Source organism: Phymastichus coffea, unplaced genomic scaffold (assembly GCF_024137745.1).
Source record: "Phymastichus coffea isolate CEN01 unplaced genomic scaffold, Cenicafe_Pcof_1.1 PCOF00008, whole genome shotgun sequence".
In the NCBI taxonomy this organism is placed as follows: domain Eukaryota; kingdom Metazoa; phylum Arthropoda; class Insecta; order Hymenoptera; family Eulophidae; genus Phymastichus; species Phymastichus coffea.
The window spans coordinates 4,416,085-4,428,529 of NW_026706819.1; the positions used below are offsets into that span (position 1 = coordinate 4,416,085).

The 12,445-nt window shown below is 34.2% G+C and overlaps 1 protein-coding gene across 1 annotated transcript in view; it reads left to right on the top strand.

The window, feature by feature from the left end:
• The window catches only part of LOC131669569 (uncharacterized), a 57,744-nt gene extending 45,846 nt beyond the window's left edge, over window positions 1-11,898 (top strand). The window contains 2 exon segments of the mRNA XM_058944532.1: window positions 10,952-11,184; window positions 11,446-11,898. Coding sequence (XP_058800515.1) covers window positions 10,952-11,184; window positions 11,446-11,575 — 363 coding nt within the window. The 3' untranslated portion in view covers window positions 11,576-11,898.
• Window positions 11,899-12,445: the final 547 nt, after the last annotated feature.

Here is a 12,445-nt window from a genome sequence, read left to right on the forward strand (position 1 = left end):
GCCTCTCCTCTGGCCTGATAGGATAAGGTATTTCGGGATGTATAATGTGATGTTCCTCGTTTAACGATGTGGTCAGGTCGCGCGTTAGCAAAGGTAGTAACGTCAGTTCGCTAGGAAGGCCAGAGCAAGAGTATCCCACCAAGCTCGTGCGCTCTTCTATATACTGTTTTCGCGTATGTTTCTTATTTACATTTATCCCTAAGCCTATTGAGAGTCTGCGGACTTCGTCAGTTCGTTGGGCTCTCCTTTCTGTGTTTATATTATTGAGTTCGATTATGTATATGTTACAACTGCCCCCCCCCCCCCCTTAAAGAAAATCGCAAATGAATATGGGGATTTTCTTTGCGTAAAGAGAAAGTGGAAGTAAGCGAACTCAAATAATATTTCTAACTATTAATAACTTTTTCGTGAATTAACTAATATGTACAAGCTACTCTATCGTGTATTTCTTGCTTTTCATTTATGAAGTAGCCCACAAGGATTATAGGATCGATTAATATTAAAATAAATAATTTTGAATGTAAGCTCCAAATTTCTCCTCGATCGAGCGTCTGTTCTATCTACGCCGTCGCTGCCTAATATAAATAGAAATGCTCTCTGATCGGTTCAGTTGGTTGTTGGTCATTTAGCTATCGAGATGCCAAAAATTGAGCAAGGCACACAAACCATACCGTTCATCTCAACTCGAGATGTTGGTACACAGGTTTCGCCTGGTGTAGCCGCTGTCGTGGAAGCAGCACCAGAAATCAGTCGGAGTTGTTTGTATGCCGGTGGGATTCTGAAGGTGGCCTTCGATATCCCCTTCCAACCAGACGAGCTAGGTTTTTACGAGCAGGGTACTTATACCCAGACCAGCGTAGTATCGAGGGGCACACAAACACCTCTCCAAAAGAATTGGGCATACAAATGTCGCTTGCCTCGCAAAAACTTTGCAGCGGTACCATCCCAACCGTCGGGCCGATATCACCCATACTTCCGAGCAAGCGTAGGCGTAGCTTCGAACCGTGACGATCTTGACGATCCAAGTAATTTGGCATTATGGATACGACATGTAAATCAACGCAATAGCTCTTAAAATAAATTCGAACTGTTAATTTGCCACAATTAGCTGTGTTTTCTTTTAATCCTTGTATACTATTTCTTTCATGTCAGCCCTATAATAATGTAATTATACCTACGAGCCTGGTGCTATCTACTATATTAAGTTTACATTTCATTTTTATAATTTTGTACAATTGTTCACTTTTTTTCGGCGCAATAAGGTTTGAGGTTTTTCGCGTGAAATTGTCCTTTTTCTCGTCCTTCCTCGTCAGCCAAAATATATGTATCTTCTGAGATGATTTTCTTTATTTCGAATGGACCCGCATAAACTTCAAAGAATTTGTGTACTTGATTATCTTGCGCGCTTGATACATTTTCCATTTTTAACATTACTTTTTCACTTATGTTGTATACTTTATGTATTTTATTGCTATTTTTTCGATTTGCTCGTTTAGTTAACATATTATGCATTTTTGTTTTTGCTAGGAACAATTTTCTTTCATATGGTATTTGATCGACATTCTCTATTTTAATGTATTTTTCCCATACTCTAGTCGGTTTTTTATTAAAATGTAATTCTATTGGTGTATATCCAGTCGTGTCATGATATGTTTCATTTATAATTTGACTGATTATATCTATGTATCTCGCCCAACTTTTATGCGCGTCCTTCGCGTAATATCGTAAAAATCTACTAATCTCTCTGTGAATTCTTTCTACAATATTTGACTGACGATGACGTATTGATGAGAAAATTGATTTAATTCCTGAATTAGCTAATGTCTCTCTCCATTTTTTTGATGTGAATTGCGTACCATGATCCGACATAATCGCTAATGGTTTACCGAATTTCACAATATAATCTTTGAAAATTTTATTGATTACTGCAATTGTATTTGCTTTTTTAATTTTGTACAGTACTACATATTTTGAAAAAACATCAATTGTTGATAAGATATATTTTACTCCGCCCGTCGATGTTGGTAGTGGACTGTAAAAGTCTATAGATAAGATTTCGTTTGGATTATTACATAATATCGGTTGCATTAAGTTATCATATCGAATTGTTAAGTATTTTGTCCGTTGGCAAACTATACATGATCTTAACAATTGTTTAATTCGTTTGTGCAATTTTGGTATGAAAAACGTTTCTTGAATTATTTTGTACGTTTTAAATGAGCCGATATGCCCGTATGCCGTATGTACATCCGTAATAAAATTTTCAAATATAACTTCTGGAATTACTATCTTATTTCTCGAGTTAACTACTTTATATAAAATATCATTTTTCAATTTGTAACACTTAACGATTGTTTCTTCGTTGTTTTCGATTCTATCCTTAATTTTACTACAATAAATATCCCTATTCTGATGATTTATTATTTCCTTTAAAAGTTTTACTGTATCTTTGCTTAATTCTATCTTAGCTACCGTGTTTATTATGATATCGGTTTCATTGTTTTCATCCGCTTTCGGATGTATCTGCCTGCTAAGATAATCCGCGCTCGAGTTTTGTTTACCTTTTATATGCTCAAGAGAAATATTATAATCTTGAATTGATAAACTCCAACGCGTCATTCTCGCGTTATTGAATCTACTGCAATTTAAAAATGTGATATCTTCATGATCGGTGCGAACAATAATTTTCTTCGCCCCCCGTAAGTATGATTGCAATTTGTGCAATGACCATACTACTGCGATCAATTCTTTTTCTGTTGTGAAATAATTTTTTTCCTTCAATGTGCGACTAACAAAACAAACAATTTGCTCTTCGTTCTTGTCATTTAATTGAGACAATACTGCTGCGATCGCGTAATCGCTCGCATCTGTAGTCAAAATAAATGGTTTGTTTTGATCAATATATGTCAACACGATATCTTTATTAAATGCTGTAATAATCTTTTGGAATGCTATTCTATGTTCCTGCGACCATTTGAATTTAACTCCTTTTCTCAAAAGATTTAATAATGGAATTGTTAGTTCTGCAAAATTATTTACGAATCGCGTATAAAAATTCATAAATCCTAAAAATGATTGTAATTCTTTGACTTTTGTTGGTTCTTTGAATTTTTTTAATCGATGTTATTTTATCCGGATCCGGGATTATACCGTTCGGGGTTAAAATATATCCTAAAAATTCAATTGTTTTGTGACAAAATTTCGATTTATCGAAATTAAATGTAATGTTATGTTTTTCTGCTTTTTTAAATAATAACTCTAAATGATATAAATGTTCCTCAAATGAATTCGATCTAATATGCACATCATCTACAAATGTCAATAAAAATTCTTGTAAATCGGAGGTGATCTCATTAAATGCTCTAATTAATGCTGCTGAACTTGTTTTAATGCCAAACGCAGAAACATTAAATTCGAATACGCGATTTAAAATCATGAAAGCTGTATATTTTTTGCTTTCTTCTGATAACCCGATTTGCCAATAACTACTTGTTAAATCTAAACTTGACATAAAAGGTTTTTTTGTGCATCTTAATAATACATCGTCAATTGAAGATGGACACTCATAATCATCCTCAAGTTTATCATTTAGTTTACGCGCGTCTAAACATAAACGAACATCACCGTTCTTCTTCGGTACGACGATCATCGGGCTTATATAATTGCTTCTCGACGGTCGAATAATACCTAATTTTAACATTTTATTTATTTCAATTTTAACTTTATTTCTATAATGTATGGGAACTGCATAAGGTTTTGTGAAAAATGGTTTATCGTCTTTTAGACGTAATTCATGAATATATGTATTAATTAAACCCGGTTTTTTTGCAAACACATTTCTATACTTCAATATCAGATTTTTCAACTTTTCGACTTGATCAAAGCTTAGCTTATTATGTGATTCAAGTTTGAATTTAATTTCTTCATTTGAGATTTTAAATTCGTTATCTATATAATTTGTGCAATCGAATAAAGATTTTGATTGCAATGTATTTTGGTCATTTTCGCCTATACTGCTATCTGAATATAATAATTTATGGTCATTTTCGCCATTATTAAATTATATTATGTTCAAAGAAGAATAATTTTTCATCTCTATACAATCATTTATATGATAATTTTTCGAATTGATTATTTACTGATATTGTTAACATTTTTTGTTGGGTATTAATAATCATATTTAATTTTTCTTGTGCGTCTATTCCGATAATACATTTTTTTATTAATTTCGGAACTATTATAAATATTAAATTTGTATTTATTTTGCCTAATTGTATTGACATCATAACCTGCAACTTTAATCTAACTGATTTGTTGCCCGTCGCTGATTTTATAAATTTCCCGCACAATGGCAAAGTTGCGCAGTTTTTAAAATGTTCCAAATTTTCATAATAAAATTTTTCAGATATGGCAGTTATGTCGCTGCCTGTGTCAATCAATGCATTAACATTCGCGCTGTTATTTAGACGTATATTAATCTCCGGGCATTGCGTTTGTTGACAATAGCTCATCTCCGGGTCAATGTCTTGGCATAAGTCTGTCCGCGATTCTATCAACGCGGCCGTTAATATTTCTATTTTGTTTGGAAATAAGCGTTTAGTTGTATCCCGCATCCATTTATTTTGCATTCTATCCGAGTCCCGGGATACAACTATACTTAGTTTTCCGATTCAGAGTCATTTGCCTTTGATGCCGGTTCAATATCGATGCTTAAAATATCAATTGCATCATGAGCTTGTTTCGCTATGTTTTTGCTGGCCGGAGGTGTTAATTGCTCTGTCAACTTTTTCAGATTTTTACTTTTATTTATTTTCACCGTGTTTACCGATTTTTGCCACGGTCTTTTATTTTGATCTATATCCTTACTATTTGTTTTATCTTGTTTTACTGCGTTTTGTTCAGTTCTATTTTTTTCAAACATTTCTTTTTTTTGTTTTCTATCTAACAATTTTTTATCGTCATTATCGTAGTCTAATAATATTTGAAATAGAGTGCTTTTATTTTTTACTCTCTGGCTCGAAAAAGCATGACGGATTCCCTTTTCAAAATGTTCGCATAATTTATCTGTTAATTCTTCCTCAGATAAGAATAATTCCAGCTCTTTTGCATATCCTAGAATTGTTGTCGCGTAACTAATTCTACTTAATTTTCCTCCCAGAAAGTATTGGCCGAATTCGAATTTCCTGCGCGTTTGCTGCTGGATATTTGTGTTCCAAAAACGTTCTTTAAATTCCTTTTTAAAATGGTTAGAATCGACAATATCGTCCATGATAATGTACCACCAATCTTTGGCCTCCCCATCTAGTGTTTGGCTGATAAATGCGATACACTCATGTTCCTGAACATTCTTAACGGATATATATTTGTCTAAATCATTTAAAAATTTTACTGGCCTTTCTATCTCTGAACCTTTAAATAATGGGATAGGTATATTTATTTTTGATACCACATCCATGTTTGTGCTAGTATTGAAAATACTATTTGAATTTTGCATCATGTTTGTCAATTCATGTAGCTTTTCTTCTAATTCGTTATATGATTCATCAATACGCGTTTGCAAATTCGATTTGACTTGATGAATCAATTGATCGGTTTCATCAGAATTGACAAAATTATGAACGTTTTGTTTAAGCTTTTCAAATTTATTCGTCTTAAATTTTTCAAAGTCGTCCACTAATGCTTTAAATTTAGTATTCCATGATTTCATGGTATCCGATAACGCGTCTATTTCATCTTTCCGAATATCCGAGTCTAATTTTTGCGTTAACGTTTCCTTTTTTTCGGGATCATCCGTAAGCAGATTTAAAATTCTATCGACTTTGTTTTCCAGTCCATTTTGTGCTTGATATAATTCCGTCAATTCGTGTGCGATTGCGTCAATTGTTTCGGCTTGCTTGATATTATATCCCTCCGCGTCATCATCAAAAGACATAGAACGCAGCTCTTTTGATAAACGAAGCGATTTTCGTCGGTCAGCCATGATACTTTGCTATTTGAATAAGCGACTTTATAATATGATCAACTTCGCGGATTAAGGCAAGCTCAAAGCAAACACTGAATTTTCTGCCTCAAGACTACTTAGTTTTGCTTAATTCGGAAATGACACACGCCTCGCACCGAATTTAAATAATGAATACTCTATTTGTTCTTCGATATCTTCGAATTTTTGTTCGACACGCTTAAACAAATATACTATGTCTTTTTGTAATTTCGCATTATCGCGCTTCCAGTTGTCTATTTCCTGGTTGCAATCATTTGTCTGATTTTGCGCTATTGTTAATTCTAATTCTAACTCTCGAATTTTACTACTTTGTTCCTTTACCCTATAAATTAAACTATTTATTCTCGAGTTTTCATCTATGTTTGCACGACGATTTAGACGTGATACGCTTTGCTTGATAAACTAGGCTGTTGTTTGCCTAGTCATGTATATGCCTTTCTTTTTGTTTTCGTATAGTCTCCGTAACTGATATATCAACACGTCGCGTTAATACGCAAATTGGTTATTATACCGCGCTAGAGTTTGGGTTCTTATTTTGATTCTCGTTTGTTTTCACTAAATTATATTGTACCCTTTTAAATGAAAGAAAACGTTTTAAACAATTTTAAGTGCGTTTTATCGCAAAACTGACCTTATGAGCGGTAATATTTTACACAGTGTGTCCGAAAAAATAACATTTACCATGATTCTTATAATTCTAATACACTATAATACTATATTCGCGATTAACCTATGCTTCGGGTCCCTGTTCGGGCGCCATTTTGTGACTTATTACATACAAGTCGGGTTTTTCTGCGACCCGAAGCGCTCGCGAATCTAAGTTGACGGAGTGGGAAAGCCAAGTGAATTTCCGTCTAGCAAACGAACAGCCTTGTCGTTTACGTCGGGAACTTTCAAAAGGCCGAAATAAAGGAATTTGGTTGTTTTTTATTATTGCGCTCGTACGTATCACTGGTCAGAGGATACATCGGAGCACAATACTCTATCTGCCTCTCCTCTTGCCTGATAGGATAAGGTATTTCGGGATGTATAATGTGATGTTCCTCGTTTAACGATGTGGTCAGGTCGCGCGTTAGCAGAGGTAGTCACGTCAGTTCGCTAGGAAGGCCAGAGCAAGAGTATCCCACCAAGCTCGTGCGCTCTTCTATATACTGTTTTCGCGTATGTTTCTTATTTACATTTATCCCTAAGCCTATTGAGAGTCTGCGGACTTCGTCAGTTCGTTGGGCTCTCCTTTCTGTGTTTATATTATTGAGTTCGATTATGTATATGTTACAAAGATGATCATTGTTTTTGAGATATTTGAAGCCTATTTGACTATCTTAAATTATCAACAATTGCTTTATTAAATTTAAAAATAGTCTACGAAACTGACTCGCGTAACGCATAATTATAATAATTTGAAGTGTTGAATATTGATTTTCGTGTAAATTACTAGAAAAAATGTTTACAGAAAAATCGTAAAAACTAGCGAAAACGTATAAACACCAGGAATGTTTATGTACGTATGAATTAAAATAAGAATTATGAGATCTACAGTTATTAAAAGTATAAAAAATATGAATAAATAATAAAAATATTACATATGTAATTTGAATCACGGACTAATCAGAACGTAAACATTAGTAACTTTAAAAATTTTAAATTCAATATTCAAAATAATAAAATTAATAACAACATTTAAAAGATAATGAAATGTTTACGGTTTCACTTGAATTTACTGATTTTTTATATTTTTCATTTTTCTATATTTTGCCTCTGATTTGGTTTTCTTTTGCTGATTTTCTACTTTGCGCTTTTGATTATTGTCCCTCGGACAATTTTATTTGGAAATTACCGGTTATAAATAAGCTATGCAATGGTAGTCGATTTAATTAATCGATCCGTTCGCGATTTTGCTTCTCGCGCGTTAGTTCGAACAATTAAGAGAAAGAGGGGGCGCGCGATCTTTCAAAATAAGCAGTTATGCCTCAGCTGTTCACGCGAGTTTACCGCCAATTTGTGTTTTGCACTTTGTTTCACCAAAATTAAGTTTTGTTGGGACAATTACGTGTGTATGTGCATCGGCATTTCCGTGACAGTTGATAGCAGAAATATAGAAGCAGCATCAAAGTTAAATTGAGGATCGAGATAGCGCAGCTGATTAATCGAGGGGCAGCGGCAGTTGAAATTTTGCATCAACTATTACGACTGATCACTGTAATTGCACCGCATGGTAGGTGCACCTTCCGTCATTACGAGGGTGGTCCGATAAGTACTTAGCCTAAAAAAAAAACGAAAATTTTGAAAAAGTGGCCTTTTATTTTTCAACATAGTCTCCTTTTAGTTCGATACACTTGGCCCAGCGATGCTCCAACTTCTTTAACCCGTCTGAAAAATACGTTTCCTCGAGGTCTGAAAAGTAGGCTTCCGTGGCAGCGATTACCTCCTCATTCGACTTAAATTTCTGCCCGGCGAGTGACTTTTTCAAGTTTAGAAACAAAAAGAAGTCGCATGGGGCTAAATCTGGAGAATACGGTGAATGGGGCAGCAGTTCGTAGCCTAATTCGACCAATTTGGCCATGGCGACTGCGGAGGTGTGAGCCGGTGCGTTGTCATGGTGGAAGAGCACTTTTTTCTTCGCCAAATGGGGCCGTTTTTTCTGCAATTCGACGTCGAATCGGCCCAATAATTCGGCATAGTACAGCCCTCTGACCGTTTTGCCCCTCTCCAGTTAGTCGATGTAGATCACACCTTGTAAATTCCAGAAAACGGTGGCCATGACTTTTCCGGCCGATGGGGCAGTCTTCGCCTTCTTCGGAGCACTTTCGCCGGGTAAAGTCCACTGTTTCGACTGTTCCTTGGTCTCTGGTGTATAACAGTGGATCTATGTTTTGTCGACTGTCGCGAAACGACGCAGAAACTCCTTCGGATTGCGCTTAAACAACGTCAGACATTGCTCTGAAGTTGTCTCACGGTTGCGCTTGTTGTCCGGAGTGAGCAAACGCGGTACCCATCATGCCGACAGCTTTCTCATGCCCAAAATTTCATGCAGGACATGACCTACGCGATCTTTTGAAATGCCTACGATCTTAGCTATCTCGCGCACCTTCAATCGTCGATCTTGCCAATACGAGATCGTGAATTTTTGTCACGTTATCCTCCGTGGTAGCCGTTTTCGGAGCACCTGGACGTGGCTCTTCAAAAATCGACGTGCGACCACGTTGAAACTCGTTAAACCAATTTTTGACGGTCGCCATCAAAGGAGAAGAGTCGTCGTACACAGCATCCAAGCGCTTTTTGATTTCGCTGCGTGATTTCCCTTCCAAAATCAAGAATCGAATCACCGACCGATACTGCTCTTTTTCCATTTTTCAAAAATCAACGGACACACTTGCTTTCACATGCTCTCAAAAATAAACTACAACTCCGATCCGGCTAAAATCTTGAAATTAACCATCGAGAAGGTTGTACTACGTGATAGAATATTTCTTTTGCGAGAGTGGCGCCATCGGGCGGTGAGGCTAAGTACTTATCGGACCACCCTCGTATATGCGATACAAAATAAATTCGGTATTTTGTCTAATCGTATTAGCTATATTTTTTGGTATTCGCGTCGAGCGTTAGTTCGCGGTAGAATTCGAATCTTCTCTCTCTCTTTTTCCCCGAACATAGTTAATTGTAAAATCCTATTCGCGTGCGTTAGTCTTTCGGCCCTACAAAGACTGTAGTGATTTTTATTAATTAAAGTTTGTTATATTTATTCGCCGTTTTCGTCATTTAATTTTCCTAGTAGCTTAAGTAATTGAAAAAGGCTTAGGTTTTAATCTTATTACATCTAGGGGATTAAGAAGATTAGGAGTAAAGTCGCTCACACTTAAAACTCATCGAGTGTCACAAGACACGTGACTTAAGGTGAGTTCAACTCGGTTTGATAGAAGACAACTAAGATAAATCATCTGACGTTAAGGCGAATACACGTACTACCATACGTGTTTAACGGAGCGGCGGTCTGCTCTGCATCGTGGGAGTTTGTTCTTAAGTAAATTTCCCATTTTTCAGATAACCTCCCCCGTTACAGCTAATTGATTTTTTAATTTTACTACAGTTGGTTTAAAAAATTTTGAAGTATAAAACTAAATTTTTTCTCAGTATTTCAAGCTTTTTTAATAAAATATCAGCTATGTAATTATTGCCTGTGTCTGAAATAGCTTGAAAATCCGAGTATTTTTCTTTCAATTGCCCTCACTACTAATTAAACTATATAAACTGCTGGTAAATCAATCGTAAGATTTCAAGCTTCGACGCTATGTAATTCTATTTTTATTTTATGCGTTTTTTAACTATCTGTACTTCAAAAATCAAGTGACAGTCATTTTCAAGCCGATAGTAATTGTTGCACCTGACTGATATTGTGTTCATTAGCAAAATAATCATCAATGTATGAGTTTTTTACAAAATTGCATATAGCTTTTGCACAAGCTCAAATTATTTAGCGTCCGTGTTTTTCGGATAATGTTTTGTATGGAGATGATTTTAATCCAAATATTAGACAATTCATTTTCAATTCATCTGGTTTTCATGATATAATCACGCGGATCCTTGATTTAAGCTTACTGTTACACTCACGTTGTTTGAATGGAGCTCTTCCATCGATCGTGGCATAAACTACTGCCAATCTTAACGTCTTCATCAGTTTCATCAATGATTCTTTTTCATTTTCACTCACACTTTTGTGCTTTAATCAATACATTCAAAGTTTGTTGAATATCATACGTACTTTATTCATACTATCACTTAATTTTGAAGATTTTATTCAAAAATTAAGGATATCTATGTATTCATTTGAAACCATATATATTGCATATGAAACCAACCAACAATTCCTCTACAAAAGTAAACAGCATACTTCTCTAGTAAAATACGCTAATTATGAAACTTCAAACTAAGATTCATTATGTGTCATTTCAGGGTGATATTTGGGCAGAATCTTGTTTTATGGGCTTTCTTTGGTATTACTACGCATGTATGGAAGGTGCTGTATATGATGTGACTGATTGGGCAGCCTGTCAAGCTCATAGTTTGAAATACCTTAAAGCTAATATACATGCCATTCAATACAGAATAGTTTTAGGTCAGCGACCAATTTTCGACAGCATTAATTCTAATAATATTAAAAAAAAGTCAACTAACTCAAATACAAGGTATTTATTTACATCTAAATTGTTATTTGTATTAAACTTCTATAGTTTATAATAATATTACTTTTATATATTACCATACAATATATTAAAAGATCTTAATTTCCATATCTATTCTAAAATAACTTATTTTACATTATCGTTAAACATAAACAAAAGTATAGCAGGATAACACTGTAATTTTGAAAACATTGAATAAATTAAAATAAATCATAATAAATAATCGTTTTAACAATATATTAAAAATAACTTTTATCTCCATAGATATCAAGCAGATTTAGAAGATTTTCTACATAACTTTTATAACCATAACAATGGCCGATCAAGCTGTACAATGAGTTCGAATTTAATGAAAGGAGACAATCGACGACGCAAAACCAAGCGAAAGAAGTAAAACGCGTGAAATATATTTTTTCTGTATAGTTATTTATACTTATTAAAGTGCTTAATGATTAGTTGAATATATTTTTTGAATAATTGTTGGTTACAACAAAAATTAAATTTATTAAACTTTTTTAGAATCTTTATTCATAGTATCATTTGATTTAAAAATATTCGAATATTTTAAAATTCACAGAAATATTATGGCGTAGAAGCATAAAGATTATAATTTTCATACATATGTAACATATTGATGTCACTTGTCGTATTGCCTAAGGTGTGTTCGTATGAGTATGGATCAAATTTGAATTATTAAAAATAAACAAATATCCTAAAACGCAAACATTGTAAACCTATGTACCTTACCTTTTGCATAGTTCTCACGATTGTAAAACAACTTCTGAAAATCATAATCACTTGATATGCGAAAATTCTAACCTCGTTAGACAATAAGCAGGTAGTCAAAAAATTTCTATTTTGCCTCAAAACAATCAGATTTAGGTCTAAACAGTTTATTTTTACCGAATTGATATTGTATGATACTCTGAAAATAGGCCTTATTTTCATTGCTTTGGCTGCACGTATTCAACCTTAATTCGTGCAAGAAGAAAGAAATACAGAGGAATATCTAACCAAAGGAAAGGGAAGAGGAAAACGAATACTGATTTGTCTACGTACTAACAGAGGATGCTTTTTTTCCCACATAAGGGCCAAAAAAATATAGCAACTATGAGGTAATGTTGTTACTTTGTTTTTGTAGTTATAGGATTATGTATTATCAACAAAATACGTGGAAATTCAAATGTAACTAAAAAAATTTCAATTTTATCGTTTTTACTCATTTCATTTTATATCGATTTAGTAGTTTATTTATTACACTATC